We start from the raw sequence: 21,030 nt of genomic DNA, 5'->3' as shown, positions 1-21,030 counted from the left end.
ATCACCATCAAATTATCACCAGATATCCCAGAAAAATATCCATGTATACAACGAGACTTTGAATTTTATGTTAGAGACTTTAATTTTCACATCAACTTATTTTTAAAGTCCCCCAGTAAGTTATTTTTCTTCAGGCAAACCTTATGTATGTATTGCCCAAGGTCATGTTTTCAAACTTACAATAGAATTGTCCATTTAACTCTCACCTGTTAAACCAGCAGGATATGAACTTGGCACCACCGAGAATGAGGAAGATGCTCCTCCAAAAGGTGTCACCCCTGAGGATCCTCCAAATGGTGTCATGGAAAGAGTGCTAAAATTAACAGATGTTCCCTTTGCTGAAGAGGATGGTGTCGCTGCAGTGTGTTCTGCTCCATAATGACTGACGCTTGTACTGACAGGTTCTGGAGAGTTTTCTGTTCTATATTTAATTGCTGGACTTTTGTTCTCTTTACTTTTAATGCAGCCCATTATCAAATCTACAAAAGTAGTAAGGTAAATACTTTGAGAAGCAGTTATCATAAAGGGTACTTCAAAAAGATGCAATCCAAAAGTTAAACTTAAACAAGGCATTTTTCTCCTGTAAAAAGTTAACATTAACAAAACAAACAAAAATAAAAACCAGACAGCTGAAAGTGAAGTCTCTTCCCTTATTATGTGCTAAAGCATCATTCCAATGATGTCTTCGCCAACTCAGCTACTGTTAATGGTCCAATGACAACATGCCAGAGTGTGTAGGGAAAATCATGGGCCGTGAAGCCAGAGAGACCTAAGTTTGAATCCTGGCTTTCTACTTACTAGCAGAGTGATTTAGGTACATTGTATAACTTCTCTGAACCTCAGTTGCTTGAAAAGGATGGATAATAATATCACCTACTTCATATGGTTTTCTATAAGGACTAAAGCTTATTACAAGTTCTAGATAATATCTGGCACATAGTAGGTATTAGCAAATACTGGTTATACTCCTTCTATCTATCTCAGCATTGTGCAATAGAAATATAACCTGAGCCACAATATAATTTTAAATTTTCTAGGAGCCACATAAACAGATAAAAAAAGAAACAGGCAAAAATAATTTCAGTGATGTAATTTACTTAACTCAATACATCTAAAATACAATTATTTCAACATATCAATATATAATTTTTTAAAAATATATTTTATTGATTATGCTATTACAGTTGTGCCATTTTCCCCCTTCACTCCCCTCCACCCACGCTGCCCTCCTTTAGTTCATATCCATGTGTCATAAGTTCTTTAGCTTCTACATTTCTCATACTATGCTTAGCCTCCCCCTGTCTATTTTCTACCTACAATCTATGCTACTTATTCTCTGTACCTTTTCCCCCTCTCTCCTCCTCCCACTCCCCTGTTGCTAACCCTCCATGTGATCTCCATTTCTGTGGTTCCGTTCTTGTTCTAGTTGTTTGCTTAGTTGGTTTTTGTTTTTGTTTTAGGTGTGGTTGTTAGTAATTGTGAGTTTGCTGTCATTTTACTACACTTGTTTTTGATCTTTTTCTTAGAGAAGTCCCTTTAACATTTCATACAATAAGGGCTTGGTGATGATGAATTCCTTTAACTTGACCTTATCTGAAAAGCACTTTATCTGCTTTTCCATTCTAAATGAAAACTTTACTGGACAGAGCAATCTCGGATGGAGGTCCTTGCCTTTCACGACTTGGAATACTTCTTTCCAGCCCCTTCTTGCCTGCAAGGTCTCTTTTGAGAAATCAGCTGACAGTCTGATGGGAACTCCTTTGTAGGTTACTGTCCCCTTATCTCTTGCTGCTTCTAGGTTTCTCTCCTTCATTTTTACCTTGGGAAATGTAATTATGATGTGCCTTGGTGTGTTCCTCCTTGAGTCCAACTTCTTTGGGACTCTCTGAGCTTCCTGGGTTTCCTGGAAAGACTATTTCTTTTGCCAGAATGGGGAAGTTCTCCTTTATTATTTGTTCAAATAAGTTTTCAATCTGTTGCTCTTCCTCTTCTCCTTCTGGTACCCCTATAATTTGGATGTTGGAATGTTTAAAGATGTCCTGGAGGTTCCTAAGCTTCTCCTCATTTTTTTCGAATTCTTTTTTCTCCATTCTTTCCTATTTGGTTGTTTCTTTCTTCCTTCTGGTCCACTCTGTTGTTTTGAGTCCCAGTTTCTTCCCATCACTATTAGTTCCCTGTGCATTTTCCTTCATTTTTCTTATCATAGCCTACATTTGTTCATCTACTTTGCAACCAAAATCAACCAATTCTGTAAGCTTCCTGATCACCAGTGTTTTGAACTGTGCATATAATAGGTTGGCTATCTCTCGGTCACTTAAAAGGATGAGTTCTGCAGCTTTGATTTGTTCTTCTGTTTGAGCCATCTCTCTCTCTCTTTTTTTTTTTGGTCTGGTCACACCTGTTACATAGTGAGGGGCGGAGCCTTAGGTGTTCACTAGGGCTGGGCACCCCAGTCGCTGGATTGGGACATTGTACGTGGGGGCGGGGTTGAAAGGGAACAATGGCGGTTGCTCTGTTCTCCGTGGGACCTCAGTCCCTTCTGCTGCTTCCCCCAAGCAAACTGGGCCCCTCTGGTGCCAATTCCCGGTGGGTGGGCCTGTGCACGCCGTGGGACCTTCCAAGGACCTCTTCTGTGAGGCTGGGTGTCTCTCCGTGCTCCTCAACTCCCACAGGTGTCCTCAATCAGTGTCCCAAGGCTCTATTTCCCAGCGCTGGGATCCTGGGTTGCACGCACTGCCTTGCTTTATAATTGCTGCCTCACTGGGTCTGCCAGTTGCCACCCTACGGCCAGGGTCTGCTAGCTGCTGCTTGTGCACTCAGGGTTCACCTTTTGCAATCTTTCGCGCCCCGAATACCTTACACACCCCCGGATGCCTTATACACCCAACTCTCTCTGCGCCGCGACCTGCGCCTGGCTGCTCATCTCGGCCCCTCCTACTGGTCTGGATGAATGGGTCTATTTCAACTTCTTGGCTGTCCAACTTCCATTCAGATCAATTTTCTGTCAGTTCTGGATGTTATTCTGCCTCCAAATTGTTGTTGTTCCAATCTTGGTTGAGCGTGGAGGTACGGTGCGTTCACCTATGCCTCCACCTTGGCCAGAAGCCCTATACTTTTTTTTTTTTTAAAGATCTTATTTTTAGAGAGAGGGGAGGGGAAGGAGAAAGGACAAAAACATGAATGTGTGGTTGCTTCTCACGTGTCCCCTACTGAGGACCTGGCCCACTACCCAATCATGTGCCCTGACTGGGAATCAAACCAGTGACCCTTTGGTTCATAGGCCGGCCCTCAACCCACTTAGCCACACCAGCCAGGGCTCAATATACAGTTTTTAATGAGATGTTTTATGTTCTTTTTTGTACTAAATTTTAGAAAACTGGCAAGTATTTTAAACTTAGAGAACATCTCAATTTGCACCAAGCACATTTCAAGTGCTCAATAGCTGTATGGAGCTAGTAGCTACCATAGAGGACAATGTAAGTAGCTCCACATCTCCCCCCGCAATGTTTACCAAATTTGACCCCAATCTAGCCTTCCAATTTCATCTTCTGTTTTTTCCTAGTACTTATCTCATGCCTGCAAATGGAAAAAAACCTATTTCCCCAATACCTATACCCTGTGTTTTCCCAGTTTTGTGGGTTTTTTCCTCCTAAAAATGCCTCTGTCCATAATACTCTCCTTACATCTTACCTGCTAAAATTTATCCATTCTCTGATAAGTATCACAAATGTTACTTTTCCATTTAGGCTCTCCCCATAATTGGTAAAATAGATTTTTTGTTAATACTTCCAATGTACCTTTGGGAAGATTTTTGTATGAAATCTCTGAATTCTCACATTAATCCTTTTTTGTGTTAACTGGCCTAATTCTCACCCTACCCCCAAATTACTGGCAATACATATTTTAAAAGTTACTCATCTCTTACACACTATAGAGCCAACCAATATGACATGTATATAGGTTTACTAATATTACAAAATCTGCATTAATTTTTTCACTTCCTGAAGAGGCACTAATGGAGATTTCATTAATTCACTTACTTTTAAAAGTCATTCTTATTTTACAATTTTTCCCTTCTTACATGGCATTCAAAAGAAAACAGGTGAGTGATAAGATGACTGCCTCCTAAATTCTGACAACCTTAGCTATATAACATTAACTTAAAATGTAGCTATAAATATTAAAATAGAAATAGCCTCAGAATCTCAGAGCTGGAAGGTTTTTAGCTCACCATCTTAAATAGGTATATTCTGAGGATGTGACAGTTAAGCACAGCACTGAAACATGTCTTGGACTGGAAATCTAAATATCTACTGGGAACACTATGAGATAATTATAAGCTAAACACATAATAGGCAACTGCACTTCTAAAAGTGTTTGAAGAAAGCTAAGTCGTTTAATAACCTAGTGTTGGAAAAGTCTATTAAAGTATAATGTAAAAGTAGAAAACTTAAAAGAAAAGGCTAATAGACAAATGATTATTGAACTTCAATGTGGGAAGCAGGGGTAGGGACAAACACTTTTTTAAAAAATTGTACTCTGCCCTGGCTGGTGTAGCTCAGTGGATTGAGCGCGGGCTGCGAACCAAAGTGTCGCAGGTTCGATTCCCAGCCAGGGTACATGCCTGGGTTGCAGGCCATGACCCCCAGCAACCGCACACTGATGTTTCTCTCTCTCTCTCTCTCTCTCTCTCTCTCTCTCTCTCTCTCTCTCTCTCTCTCTCCCCCTCCCTTCCCTCTCTAAAAATAAATAAATAAAATCTTTTTAAAAATTGTACTCTATTGTATTTTTTTCCCCATTACCATTTAGTCCCATTATACCCCCTTCCCCCAGCAATCACCACACTGTTGTCCATGAGGGACAAACACTCTTAAGTGAAGCTAAAGATATAAGAAATAGGAAAATTATCTTTGTACTTGCTCATGCTTTTACTTGCTCTCTCAACACACACACAAACGTATGTATATGAAACTGATTGACATTCTTAACAAAGGCAACTCTTCCTAAACATGAAAAAAAAAAAAGATAATCCCTCAGAAAAATAGTAAAGACTATCAATAGGCAATTCACAAATGAAAATCAAAAGGCCAATTAGCATATGAAGATATGGCCAACCCTTCCAGTTTCTAATAAATGCAAAATTTAAAAGATACCAGATTGACAACTCTTGACTCAATACTTAAGATTGAAGGGTGTATTTTAACCAACAATTGATACACATCTACAAAATATGTTAATTGAAAAAAAAATTAAAAATCTACACAAAGAATTTTCAAAGTTACCTATATCCAAAATCTAAATATTAACAGAATGCTATTAACAATTACAGGAACTAGCCTTTGAAAAAACAGCAGTTATATGCAGAAAAAATTATGAAAACAGTGACTGCTAATTATTTTAAATTTGATAACCAGTTGATTAAAATACATCAATTCATAACAAAGGTTACTATAATTATTTACCTGACCCCCATATCCATTCCTAGCTTCCATAATCACTCCTTTTCACCTTTTTGTCCACTCAGGATCTTTGCTTAGGCCTTTTTCTCTGCAAGAAATCTCTCCTAACTTCACTCCTAATTTCAAAAGTCACACCTTCCCCCCACTCACCCTACCAGTTTTCCATTACTATGCTTAATGTCCCCACCCCAGTTTCTTAATCTTAGTCCAACTTTTCACACCACCCACTTACCCTTTCTAATAGCTCCAGGATAGACCATAATTTTCAGTCCAGTTCCACTAGCCCCAGTATCAAGCCATCACTGTTGCCCATCTCCTTTAGAAACATCATTATAGGCTGGGCTGGTATGGCTCAGTGGATTGAGTGCCAGCCTGCAAACCAAACAGTCCTGGGTTCAACTGCAGGTCAGGGTACATGCCCGGGTCAGGTCCCCAGTAGGGAGCGTGCAAGAGGCAACTATACAATAAAGTTTTTCTCCCTCCCTTTCCCTCTGTCTAGAAATAAAAAAATAAACATTATTATAAATGTAGGATATGATTTACCTTTTAAAGTTAACTTCAGGTGTAATGAGTTAAACAAATCTTTATTAATTGTCTTAGAAACATAATTATCATTTAAAACAATGGGAAAGTTCCAAACTACTGACAGATGTATCTATATCTATATACAGATATTATATAGATACAAAAAACACATTTATTAGACACTATAAAGGGAGCTGGGGATTGCAAGAAATGGTCCCTTTTCTTTAAATAAAGTTTCAAATAAGTAGGAAACAAATACAGTCTTGTAAAATGTGGAAAATGCTAGCAGAGTAAAAGAAAAAGAAAAAAAAAAGCCAGAGTGGAGGTATACACAGAACACCATGGGAATACTACAGAAGTCACCAGCTCTGCCTTGAGTGCTTGGGAAACAAAATTTTCTGAGGACAGTGGCATATTAGCTAGGTCTTAAAAACATGGGAGATTAAGGAAAGAAGAAATAGGATATTTCAGGAAGAATGAAAAGTATGCAGAATGGCTCAGATGCTTCAAAAAGGATGATGCACTGGGGGAACAGAAAACTTCTCTGTGATAGGGGGTGTTTTTAGATGGTGGGACAGATGGCTAGAATAAGTGGACAATTTCCACATAAAGAGGATTATGTGCTGTGCAAACTTTTAGACCTCATCCAGATAGCAATGGAAAGTTATTTAAGATTTTTTAAAAGCTGAATAGCAAAATATGGGAGTTTTAAAATATGGCAGAAGTATAAATTATAGATTGGAAAATATAACAGCAGCAGAAAATTTATAACACCACTCAACGACTCATGTGAGAAAGGATAAAAGTTAGGAACACTGTAGGGACAAACATAAGGGGGTTAGGCGGATACGTAATAAGTAGAATAATCATGTTTAGATGATCAGTTAAATAAGAGTAGAGGAGATACAAAGAAAAAGGAGTCATTTATTCACTCTCCAGTATATATTACTGAACACTTTAAAAGTAGTTACTATGTTTGTTAAGGGCTGGATAACCAGAGAGTTTCTAGTTTAATTTCTACCATAACTGAGAAAGAGAAGAGACAAACATGTTTTTCTGGACCAATAGTTCAGTTTCAGATGTTAGTTATAGGTGCCTGTGGGACATCTTGTTGAGAAGTCTAGTAAGGGGTTGATAATAAGTCTAAAGCTCAGAGAAAGGCACAAACCAGATAAAGATTAAACAAAAATATTCTCACAGTTTAACCACTCCTTTTGGAGATAAACTCACCCAATGTACAGATTCAGAAGGGTGTGAATCTGCAGAACATCTACATATAAGGAATAGGCAGACAGAATTAGGAAGTAGCAATTCCAGTCGGGAGTACTTTCATAAATACAAAAACATGGTTGGAAAAGATAATCAATTTAAAGACAGCAAAATGGGTTGGGGGAGAGTTCCAACTGTATCTGTGGCATTGTTTTTTCTTTTTCTTTTTTTTTTTTTTATTTTTATTTTTAGAGAGAGGGGAAGGTAGGAAGAGAGGTAGAGAAATATCAATGTGTGGTTGCCTCTCATGTGTCCTCCCACCTGGGGACCTGGCCTACAACCCAGGCAGGTGCCCTGACAGAATCGAACCAGCAACCCTTTGGTTCACAGGCTAGCACTCAATCCACTGAGCCACACCAGCCAGGATGCATTGTTTTTTCTTAAAAGGAACATAAAGCAAACAGAAAAAATATTAGTGTGTTAAATGTGGGTAATGATACAATTTTTTGGTTTGCTTTAAGTATTTTATAATTTAATACATTTTTTAGAATAGTAGAGTAGGGATAAAGAGACAGAGTTTCAGGAGGAAAATGGCTAATAATGCTGATACCAAAACAGAGGCAAGTGGCATTTAAAACTGATTTTAAAAAGCCAAATACCAAAGCCCTGGCTGGCGTAGCTCAGTGGATACCAAAGCCCTGGCTGGCATAGCTCAGTGGATTGAGTGTGGGCTGCGAACCAAAGTGTCGCAGGTTCGATTCCCAGCCAGGGTACATGCCCAGGTTGCAGACCATAAGCCCCAGCAACCGCACATTGATGTTTCTCTCTCTCTCTCTCTCTCTCCCCCTCTCCCTCCCTTCCCTCTCCAAAAAGAAATAAATAAAATCTTAAAAAAAAAAAAAAGCCAAATACCAGTAATCAGGAGCTCACTAGCAACTTTGCCAAGAGCATTTCTTTAGCATCCTGAAGATAAAAGCTAGATCATATTAAATTGAATAATAAATTAATGACTAGTTCATGAAAACATAATTTTTAGAATGCAACATCTTCTGAGTTGGAAATATATACCTTTTACCAAGACCTTTTGTACAATTTATCTAGTTCACTGATCTTCTCCTTCACAGTCTTAGTGTAATCTAATACAGCACACACTTGGTTTACTCAATAACCATTCTCCCCCTGCTTTGATAAAAGAACCACAATTTTGTTTACCTTCCTTCCATTTGCCAAGTTCTTCATCTGTTGAGCTCCAGGTAGTAAGTAATGATTGATTTAAGCCACTCATGTGGTCTTACTCCTTTTGCCAATTAACTGTGTAAGCTGTGAGCATGGGCTTCTAGGAAGTTTTCCTCACATGTAAAAAGGAATCCAAGACAGGAATGTTCCCTTTTCTCTCCCTAGATGTTATTCACCTAAGACACCCAAATCTGAGACAGTCATCTAGAGACTACAAAACACCCATCTGAAAGGAGAATACCAAAATACTGAGAGTGGTAGGGAAGAAAGATGAAAGGAACTTGGATCCTTGATGATGTTGCTCAGGTATTAAGTTATATAACCTTAGACCACATTTTGCTCCAGAAATCTTATTATGTGGGATAACAAATATCTATTGTACATAAGGCAGTTTTAATTTTAGTTCTGTTACTCACAGCTGAAAGGACCTTAAGTAGTAAACTATTACTATCAGGATTCAATAGTTTAACAAAAATACAGTCATGCACTACATAATGTTTTGATCAATAAGGGACTGCATATAACACAATGGTACCAAAAGATTTTAACAGAGCTAAAAAATCCTAGTGATGTCCTAATGTTGTAGCACAATGCACTTACACATGTGTTTATGGTAATGCTGGCATAAACAAATCTATTGTCAGCATACAAAAATATAGCACATAATTACATGCTGTACATAATACTTGATAATGATGATAAAAGCCTTATGTTACTGGCTTATACATATATTATGCTATACTTTTTAGTAGTTGTTTTAGAGTGTACTCTTTCTATTTAGAAAAAGTTTGCTGTAAAACAGCATACCATGTTACACAAGCAGCAGCCTCATATACCTGATGCTTATGGTGTCTCTTGAATGCATCATTTTCTCTCATGCCTGATTTAATCTTGTGCTATTTTGTATAGTAACATACTGTATAAGCCTATAGCCTAGGAGCAAAGGACGATACCATATAGCCTAGGTGTGCAGTAAGCTATACCATCCAGGTTTAAGTCTACAATAATGTTCACACAACTACAAAATCGCCTAATGATGAATTTCTCAGAACATATACCTGCCATTAAGTGACGATGACTAGAGAACCAAGCTTCTCTCAAAGTATATACAAAACTCTCAGATAGCCCTAAGATTGTAAAATTTGTCGCCTATAAAGAACTATCTCATACTGATATTCGGTGAAGCATGTGTATGAACATTTGCTGGAAAAAATGAGGGTTTTAACTCTTAATTTGAATATTACTGCCACTTCAAGATTTTTTGAGAAATATGAACTTGTTTAAAATTAAAATTAAGAAAACTTCTTTCCTAAGACACTTTCAGAAATACTTTCCTACAATGTTCTTTTTTAAAAAATGAACTTTGAGGTATAATTTACTTACAACAAAATGTAATCATTTAAAGTATATAGGTCAATGAGTTTGGGCAAATATTCATTATTGTGCAACCAATTCTATAATTCTAATACAGAATGTTTTGATCACCCTCAAAAGGTTCTGTTGTACCGTTTTCCCAATCAATACCAAACCCAGACCTATGCAACTATTGATTTGTTTTATCAAACTAAAAATTTATCTTTTCTAGAGTTTCATATAAACAGGATTCATACTATATATTGTCTGACCTTTTTTTGCTAAGCATTGTGTATCTGAGACACTTCTATGTTGTTACATACATAGGTAGTTCATTAATTTTTATTGCTTAGTAGAATTCAATCATATGATTTACTACAATTTATTTATCCATTCATTTGTTGATGGGTATTTGAATTGCTCCAGTTTCAAGCTATTACAAATAAAGCAGCTATAAACATTCCTGCACAAGTCTTTGGGTGGGTAGATATGCATCTCTCTGCCATATACCTAGGAATGAAACTGTTTGATCATATGAAGTTAAGCAAATCTTACCTAAGAAGCTATTAAGCTGTTATTCATAGTGGCTGTACCATTTTGCATCTCCACCAGCAATGAATGTGAATTCCTGTTGCCCTGCATTCTCCACAACACTTCTAGGTCATTTGTTTCCCCTCACAGAAGCCCATTGTATGTTTACTTGTACTTGGATATGACCCAAATATTCTATATAACCCTTTTTACATTTTATTCTACCTAAAAAGCTTTGACAATTACAATCTATCGATATCAAAAGGTAGTTCACAATATAAAATGATATGGCTGAACTGATGCTACATGAATTTGTAACATGAATATTATCAAAATCATTAGAATTGCAAAGTAATCACTGATAGTTTACTAATCACTTAGTTAACTGCCAAACACCTTTATCACCATTTAATTTGCAAAAGTCAAAGAGCATTTCAACACCAAGTTTGTCCTCTACAGTCCAAAATTATTTCTACATTTAGACTAGGTTAGATTCAACGGCAATCTAAGTAAGATCACACAGTTAGTAAGACACCATGATGATTCTTTCACATCTGCCATGCTTCAATGAGTTGGTTTCTCACTCTTTTAAAATTCCACTTAATAAAATTAAAGCTAAATATGCAAAATTTGCTCTTATTAAATAGATCTGCAAATTTTGAATTGTGCAACCACCTCCTCAATGAAAATAAAGAACAGTTCCATCACCCACTATGAACCTAAAGAGACCCAAACCAAGACATGCAATTAAAATTATAAAAGTACAAGAAACAATCTTGGAGGAAGCAAGGAGCAGACAACAAATTACATACAAAAGAACCCTAAAAGGCTATCAGCTGATTTCTCAGCATCAACTTTGCAGGCCAGAACTGAAGATATATTATTTTTTTTCAAGTGCAAATGAAACATCCAGGATAGATCACACATCAGGTCACAAAACAAGCCTCAATAAATTCAAGAAGATTGAAATCATACCAAGGCATCTTTTCTGACCACAATGCATAAAATTAGAAATCAACTACAGCCCTGACTGGTGTCACAGTTGGTTGGGTGTCATCAGCAAAGTGCAAGGTCACTCAGTGGTCAAGGCACATGCCCGGGTCGCAAGCCTGGTCCATTTGGTCTATGGTTGGCGTGCATGCGAGAGGCAACTGATCAATGTGTCTCTCACACATTGATGTTTTTCTACCTCCTTTCCCCTCTCTACAAAAATAAATAAAATCTTAAAAAAAAAAAATAAATCAACAGGAAAAAACAAAAATGTGTGGAGACTAAACATGGTACTAAACAACCAATGGATCAAAGAAGAAATTAAACAAAATTAAAAAATTATCTAGAGACAAATGAAAATGTAAACTCAACTTTTCAAAATATGGGATGTAGCAAACAGTTCAAAAAGTAAAGTTCATAGCTATACAGAACTACCTTAAAAAAACAGGAAAAATCCCAATTAAGCAATCTAACTTCATACATAAAGGAACCAGAAAAAGAACAAATAAAACGAAAAGTAAACAGGAGATAGTCAACATAAGAGCAGAAATAATACAGAAATTAAGAAAACATTAGAGCCCTGGTTGGTGTGGCTCAGTTGGTTGGAACATCATCTTGTAGCCAAATGGTTGAAGGTTGTCAATTCCCAGTCAGGGCACATACCTAGGTTGTGGGTTCCATCCCCAGCCTGGGTGCATACAGGAGGCAATCAATCGATGCTTCTTTCCTGCATCGATATTTCTCTCTCTCTCCCTTTTCCTCTCTAAAAGCAATGAGAAAAAAATTGTCCTCAGGTGAGGATAAAAAAAAAATAGGAAAAAGGAAAATAAAACAAAATATAACATTAATTAAGAGTTGGGTTTTTTAAAAGATAAATTGTCAAACCTTTAGCCAAACTCATCAATTAAAAAAGAGCCCAATTAAAATCATAATTGAAAGAAGTTACAATTAACACCACATAAATTTTTAAAAAATCATTAAATAATACAACAATTATATGCCAATAAATTCAATGATCTAGAAGAAATGTTTAAATTTCTAGAAATATACAACCATCCAAGACTGAGGAAGAAATACAAAATTATTTCAAGTAATGGAAGAGGATGAAACATTACCAGAACTCATTGTACAAAGCCATCATTATCCTGATACTAAAACCAGAAAAAACATTACAAGGAAAAAAATTACAGGCCAATGTCCTTGATGAGCATAGATTCAAGGATACTGAATGCTATGAGCATAAATTCAAGGATATTGAATCTATGCACATAGAGTCTCAAGAAAACTATTATCAAACCAGATTCAACAATACATTAAAAACATTATGTACCATGACCAAGTGAGATTCAGCACAGAGTTGCAAGGATGGATCAACACTCTAAATCAATCAATGAATTACTTCACATAAAAAAAAAAAAAACGGAATATGAGCCCTGGCTAGTGTGGCTCAGTGGACTGAGTGCTGGCCTGTGAACCAAAGGGTCACCAGTTCAATTCTCAGTCACAGAACATGTAGGTGTTGTGGGCCCAGGTCCCAGTTGGGGGTGTGGGAGGGGCAACCACACCTTGATGTTTCTCTCCCTCTTTCTCCCTCCCTAGCCTTCTCTCTAAAAATACATACATTAAATCTTTAAAAAATAAATAAGGAATAAAAACCATATGATCATTTCAGCAGATGCAGAAAAAGCATTCAATAAAATTCAACATCCTTTTATAATTAAAAGCCTCATGACAAAATGAATATACCAAGAAACATACTTCAACATAATAAATGCTATATATTAAATATGACAAACCCACAGCTAATACTCCAGTCAATGGTGAAAAACTGAAAGCTTGTCCTCTAAGATTAGGAACACATGAAGGATGCACACTGTTACCATTTCTATTCAGCACAGTTATTGAAAGTCCGAGCCACAGCAAACAGACAAGAAAAACAAAGGACATCAAAGGCAGAAAGAAAAAAAAAAGTAAAACATTATTTGCAGTGAACAAGATACTGTATATAGAAAACCCTAAAGACTCTACCGAAAAAACAATTAAAACTAATAAATGACTTCTTAAAGTTGTAAGATATAGAATCAATATACAGAAATCTGCTTTTTCTATATACCACCAGCAATTAGGAGGAAATTTTTTAAAAAATAATCCCATTCACAATTTCACACACACAAACCACCACCCCCCCAAAAAAATTCCCACAAATACTTGTAAGTGGTGAAAGACCTATACTCTGAAAACTATAAGTCATTGCTGAGTGGCCCCAGGCCTGGTACTTGTAACAGATAGCCTCAGTTCAGTATGGCATCTGCCACCTGGCTGCAGGCCCAGATCATGCAGCTACCAACCACAGATCTCTTTGTAGCTACTACCAGGTAGAACCAGAGATTTGGAATTCAATGTAGCAGAAAACCCCTAATCAGAACAGCAAAATGAAATAAGCATTTTAAAAATTGAGGATAGTTTAAGGGACCTCTGGGACTACATAAAGCATAACAACATTTGCATCATAGGAACACCAGAAGAAGAGGAACATCAAGGGATTGAGAACCTATTTGAAAAGATCATAATGAAAACTTCCCTAACCCGATGAAGGAAACAGACACACAAGTCCAGGAAGCAGAGAGAGTGCCAAACAAGATGAACCCAAAGAGGCTTACACCCAGATACTTCATAATTAAAATTCCAAGGGTTAAAGACAAATTCTTTTTTTTAAAAGAATTTATTCATTTATTTTTATAGAGGGAAGGAGGGAAAGAAAAGAGAGGAAGAGAAACACCGATGTGTGGTTGCCTCTTGCACGCCCCCAACCAGGGACCTGGCCTGCAATCCAAGCACATGCCCTGACTAGGAATCAAACTGGTGACCCTTTTGTTCATAGGTCCACGCTCAGTCCACTAAGCTATACCAGCCAGGGCAAGAGAGACTCAAGAGCAGCAAGAGAAAGGCAGTTAGTTACCTACTAGGGAGCTATTATAAGACTGTCAGCTGATTTTTCAACAGAAACTGTGCAGCGGAGAAAAGATTGGCATGAAATATGCAAAGCAGTTAAAGAAAGAAAGTACAACTGAGACCATTTAAAACTGAAAGAGAAAGAGCTGCCTAGACTAAAAAAAGTTAAAGGAGTTCATCACCACCAAACCAACATTGTAAGAAATGTTAAAGGGACTTCTTTAGGAATAAATGCAGTTGGGGGGAGCGGGGGAGACACGACAACAAAAATATGAATAATAAAATGGCAATAATGTACCCAATCAATAATCACTTTAAATGTGAATAAATACTCCAATCAAAAGATATAGGGTAGCTGAATGAATAAAAATACAAGATCCATACATATGCTGGCTACAAGAGATGACTTCAGATAGAAGGACACACACAAACTTAAGGGATAAAAAGATATTTCATGCAAATGCAAATTAAAAAAAAAAGGCCAGGGTGGCAATACTTATATGAGATGAAATGGACTTTAAAACAAAGGCTATAATAAAAGACAGAAAAGGACATAACATAATGATAAAGGGATTGAGCCAATGAAAAGATATAAGCTTTGTAAACATCTATGTACCCAACACAGGAACACCTGGAAAGATAAAATATTAACAAACATAAAGGGAGAGATGGACAGTAAATATAGTCACAGATGGGGACTTTAACACCCCATTGTCATCAATGCATGAATCTTCCAGACAGAAAATCAAAAAGAAAACAACAGCCTTAAATGATACACTATATGAAATGTATTCATTGATATTTCAAAGCATTTCTTTACAAAGCAGCAGAAAATACCATCTTCTCAAGTGCACATGGGATGTTTTCTACTATAAACTACATGTTAGGACATAAAAGAAGTCTTAATAAATTTAAGAAGACTTAAATCATAACAAGCATCTTCTCCAACCATAATGGTATGAAACTGGAAATCAACTGTAAGAAAACAAAGTGAAAAACACAAACACGTGGAGGCAAAATAACATTCTGCTAAACAATGACTGGGTTAACAATGAAGATTAAGGAAGAAACCAAAATGTACCTTGAGACAAATGCAAATGAAAATGCAGCAACCCAAAATCTATGGAACATAGCAAAGGCTCTTAAGAGGGAAATTCATTGTAATACATGCCTACCTCAAGAAAAAAGAAAAATGTCAAATAAACAATCTAACCTTACACCTAAAAGAACTAGAAAAGAACAAGAAACAAAGCCCAAAGTGAGTAGAAGGAAGGAATAATAAAGATCTGAGCACAAATAAACAAAAAAAAGTCTAAAAGAACAATACGAAAGATGAATGAAACTAAGACCTGGTTCTTTCAAAAATATATAATATTGATATACCTTTCACTAGACTCATGAGTGAGACCGTGAGAGTGAAAGGGGACCCAAATAAATAAAATTAGAAATGAAAGAGAAGTGACAAATGACACCACAGGAATACTAAGGATTGTAAGAAAATACTACAGGCAGTAATGTGCCACAAAATTAGACAACCTGGAAGAAATGAATAAATTCCTAGAAACATATACTTTTTCAAAACTAAATAAAGAAGAAACAAGCCCTGGCTAGTGTGGCTCATTGGATTGGGTGATGGCCTGTGAACCACGAGGTTGCTGGTTTGATTCCCAGTCAAGGTATATCCCTGGGGGTTTTGGGCAGGGTCCCCGGGGAGCAGGGTGAAGGGGGCGTGTGAGAGACAACCACACATTGATGCTTTTCTCCCTCTCTCCCTCCCTTCCCCTTTCTCTGAAAATAAAATCTTAAAAAAAAAGAAAAAGGAAACAAAATCTGACCAGACCAATTACTACCAATAAAATCAAAACAATAATCTGAAATTCTCAACAAACATCCTAGACCAGATGGCTTCACAGATGAGTCTTACAAAATGAACACAGAATTAACACCTACATTCGAACTATTTTAAAAAACTCAAGAGAAGGGAAAGCTCCCAAATTCATTTTTCATGAGGCAACCATCACCTTGATTCCAAAATAAGACAAAGACATTATTACAAAGAAAATTATAGGCCAATATCCCCAAAGAACATAGATGCAAAAATATTAACAAACCGGATTTAGCAATATATTAAAAATATACACCATGATCACCTGATATTTATTCTTGGGATGCAAAGTTGGTTCAACATCAGAAAATCAATTACTGTGATATACCACATACACAAAATCGTGTGACCATATCATTAGATGGAGAAAAAGCATTTGACAAAATCCAGCATCCGTTTATGATAAAAACTCAGCAAACTGAGACTAGAGGGAATATACCCCAACACAACAAAGGCCGTACAAGATGAACCCACAACTAACATCATACTGAATGGAGAAATGCTAAAACCATTTTCCTTAAGGTCAGAAAGTAGACATGGATGTACACTTTCACCACTTTTATTCCACACAGTGTTTGAAGTCCTAGGCACAGCAACCAAACAAGAAATAAAAGGCGTTTAAATAGCAAAGAAAGATGTAAAACTGTCATTCTTTACAGATAACACAATACTATACAGAGAGAATACCAAAGATTCTACCAGAAATTACTAGAACTGATAAATGAATTCAGTAAACTAGCAGGATACAAAATAAATATTCAGAAACTGGTTGCATTTTTATATACCAATAATAAACTATCAGAAAAAAAATTAAAACAATCCCATTTACAATTTCATCAATAAAAAATACCTAGGAGTAAATGTAATCAAGGAGGCAAAAGACCTGTGCTCGGAAAATTGTAAGTCAATGAAGAAAGAAACTGAAGAAGATATTAATAAATGGAAGCATATATCATGTTTATGGATTGGAAAAATTAACATCATTAAAATATCCATACTACCCAAAGCAATCTACAGATTCAATACAATACCTATCAAAATATCAATGACACATTTCACAGAAGTAGAATTAGTAATACAAAAATGTATATGGAACCACAAGACCCAGAATAATCACAGCAATCTTGAGGGGGGAAAAAAAAGTTGGAAGTATCTATCATGCTACTTATTATCAAAGTATACTATAATGCTAGAGTAATCAAATCAGCATGATACTGGCAAAAATACAGACACATGGAATAAAACAGAGAACCCAGAAATAAACCCATAAGACCATATGGTCAATTAATCTATGACAAAGGAGGCGAGAATATACAATGGGCCCTGGCTGGTGTGGCTCAGTGGACTGAGTGGCAGCCTGCAAACCAAAGAGTTGCTAGTTTGATTCCCAGTCAGGGCACATGCCTGGGTTGTGGGCCAGGTTCCCAGTAAGGGGTGTGTGAGAGACAACCACACATTGATGTTTCTCTTCCTCTCTTTCTCCCTCCCTTCCCCCTATGTAAAAATAAATAAATAAAATCTTAAAAAAAAAAAAAGAATATGCAATGGAATAACACAGTCTACTCAATAAACGGTGTTGGAAAAACTGTACAGATACATGCACAAATATAAAACTAAGCCAACTTCTTACACCATATTCAAGAATAAACTCAAAATGGCAAAGAGTTAAATGTCAGACCAGAAACCATAAAAATCCTAGAAGAAAACAGTGGTAGTAAACTTGCTGATACTGCTATTTAGTAACAATTTTTCTATTACACCTCTTTGGGCAAGGGAAACAATAAAATAAACAACTAGGACTACATCAAACTAAGAAGGCTTATCATAACAAAGGAAACCACCAACAATATGAAAAGACAACCTACTGAATGGGAGAGAAGATATTTGCCAATGACACCTCTGATGAGGGGTTAATATCCAAAATTTATAGAGCACATACAACTTAAAACTAAAAACAAACAAACAAGCCAATAAAAAAATGAGCAGAGAATCTGAATATTTTTTCCAAAGGACACACAGATGGCCAATAGACATAAGAAAAGATGCTCAACACCACTAACCAGACAAATGTAAATCAAAACCACATATCACCTCACACCTGTCAAAATGGCTATCATCGATAAATCAACAAAAAACATGTGTTGGTAAGGATGCAGATAAAAGAGAATCCTTGAGCACTGTTGGCAGGATTGCAAATTGGTCCAGAAACTATGGAAAACAGTATGGATGTTCCTCAAAAAGTTTAAAACAGAACTTACCTTATGCACCAACAATTCCACTCCTAGACATTATCTCAAAGAAATCCAAAATACTAATTAAAAAAGATATATGTATCCCTATGTTCACTGCACTGTTATTTATAATAGCCAAAATGTGGAAGCAACCTAAGTTCCCAGATAATGTGGTATATATACACAATGGAATATTACTCAGCCATAAAAAAAAAAACCTTACCATTTACAACAAGGATGCAACAACATGGATGGACAACACAGGGTATTATGCTACATGAAGTAAGTCAGAGAAAGAAATTTACCATATTAATTTTACTTATATGTATAATCTAAAGAACAAAATAAACAAACAGAAACAGAGTCATAGGTACAGAGAACAGACTGATGGTTGCCAGATGGGAGGGGGGTTGGGAGTTCCAGGTAAAAAAGGTGAAGGCATTAAGAAATACGAATTGGTAGTAACAAAATAGTCATGGGGATGTAAAGTACAGAATAGGCAATATAGTTAATAATATTGCAATAACTATGTATGTTGCCAGGTGGGCACTAGACTTATGTCATAAATTATATAAATGTCTACCCATGGTGCAGTACATCTGAAACTAATAAAAATAATATTGAATGCCAACTGCAATTGATAAGTAAAAATACAAAACAACAGGCAGATCCATAAAGATAAAGAACAAGCTGGAGGTTGCCAAAGGGTAAGGGCCAAGGGTAGGAATAAAAATAAATAAGAACATAAATTAAGCATCATTTCCTATGTACCTGCTTGGTAAGTCTAAAATTTACACTCAATTTAATGTCAGTTAAGCTTTTTTGGACTCAAGAAGTTTTATTCTTGAGATAAAAATGGTAATAGGGAAGAGGAAAAATAAAAATCAGAATTACAGAACAACCTGATCATACAGATTAATCCTGAAAGACTGGTGTTTAAGTTTGAATGCAGGTATTGCTCTATTATTAGGAGTTTACTGCTTCCCTACCATAACATGGATTCAGTATCTCTACTTCTGTGTTCCCTATGCTTTAACCTACTACTTCCCATCCTGGTCATGCCTACTTACTTATTTCCTTAAGAGACCATGGGCCTAGAAGGTACCATAATAACTGGCCTGTTTAGCAAAAGCTCTTGTTTTAATAGCTAGTATATATATATACATTTTAGCAACATGTACTAAAATATTTCTAGTTGAAACAAATTTCTGCATTAGATTTTTCTTCTTCAATGGATAAGTCAGAGATCTGGAAGATTAATGTTTAATGCTGATCTAGCCCCACTAAGTCACCTGCTATTACCAGAAGGTAAAGTCAGGTTAACACAAGCAAAATTTTACCCTTGATCCCTCAACACATCTGAACCACTTTCTCATCTTCCATGGAAAATGGGCAAGAGAAGGTAGAGTGGAACTAAAAATATCAAAAGAGCTTTGCTGATGGGATAAGTTCTCAGGAACAAGAAATAAAGTGGTCCCTTTCCTATTTCTTACATGGCTGTCTTACCATCCCTGAAGAGAACGTAAATTATTATGCTTGAAAAATTAGACCATTACAGTCAATAATATTGCTAATAACTATGTGTGATGCCAGGTGGGTACTGGAAATATCTGGGGGAATACTTGTAAAGTATATGATTGTATAACCACTATGCTGTACATCTAAACTAACACAAAGACAATACTGAAAATAAACTGTAACTGAAAAAGAAAAGAAAACCTAGACTACTATGTTTACATTTCTTCCAAAATCCTATAGGATATCAAGGATTAATAACGTACAGACAACAGGAAGAAATGCTACCAGGTATTTAAGAGAGTTAGGCATTCTCTTTTTAAACCTCTGGCCTTTCCATAATCCAGTCCATTTCAACTTTCCCACTCGTTTTCTTTCTTTTCTTCTTCTTCTTCTTTTTAAAGATTTTATTTATTTATTTTTAGAGAGGGGGGAAGGGAGGGAAGAAAGAGAGGAAAAGAAACACCTACGTGTGACAGAAACATCAATTGGTTGCCTCTTGCACACCCCCAACTGGGGACCTGGCCTACAACCCAGGTATGTGCCCTGACCAGGAATTGAACCGGAGACCTTTCGGTTTGCAGGACATAGTCCAACCCACTGGGCCATACCAGTCAGAGTCTCACTTCTTTTCTTTCCACATAACCTACTTACATAAGAAAAAATTATTCCAACTTTCTTGTGTTTCTCAAACTCACTTACAATATAATCTGAAATTCTTGATTTCTCATCTTACTTCCCTGCTTCTACTACATTAGAAGTGCCCATTATGATCCTTAATTAATGCCACATAGCTAAATACAATAGTCAGTTTTCAGCCCGCATCTTACTTGACCTGTCAGCCACATTCAATACAGGGATCACCACTCCCTTTTCCTTAAAATACTTTCTCCACCTGGTTTCTAAGATATACACTGTTAATTTTTCCCCTTTTAGTCTCTTCTGCTGGTTCCTTCTCACCTCCCTGACATCTAAACACAGAATGCTACTGGAAGGACTTCTGTATCTACAGTCATTCCTTTATCATCCACTCATATCTTTAAATATCATTTATACATTGATGATTACCAAATTTATATTTTATGGATTTCTGGTCTTTTCACTTAAACTCCAGATTAGTTTTTTAAATATCTACTCAATATCC

The 21,030-nt window shown here is 36.4% G+C and overlaps 1 protein-coding gene across 2 annotated transcripts in view; it reads right to left on the bottom strand.

The window, feature by feature from the left end:
- Positions 1 to 21,030, bottom strand: part of YES1 (YES proto-oncogene 1, Src family tyrosine kinase) — a 72,183-nt gene that overhangs the window by 25,830 nt on the left and 25,323 nt on the right. The window contains exons 2-3 of one of the 2 annotated variants that reach the window (XM_045849938.1): positions 11,967 to 12,066; positions 207 to 479 (exon numbers count right to left, since the gene is read on the bottom strand). In XM_045849938.1, the coding sequence (XP_045705894.1) occupies positions 207 to 471 (265 nt within the window). In that variant the 5' untranslated portion in view covers positions 472 to 479; positions 11,967 to 12,066. The remainder of the gene's footprint in view (positions 1 to 206; positions 480 to 11,966; positions 12,067 to 21,030) is intronic. The other variant, XM_045849937.1, reaches the window with a different exon arrangement.

Source organism: Phyllostomus hastatus, unplaced genomic scaffold (assembly GCF_019186645.2).
Source record: "Phyllostomus hastatus isolate PE091 unplaced genomic scaffold, TTU_PhHast_1.1 phas_contig_80, whole genome shotgun sequence".
Taxonomy (NCBI): Eukaryota; Metazoa; Chordata; class Mammalia; order Chiroptera; family Phyllostomidae; genus Phyllostomus; species Phyllostomus hastatus.
The sequence above is the reverse complement of the archived record's forward strand: the minus strand, read 5'-3'. Positions and strand labels throughout refer to the sequence as shown.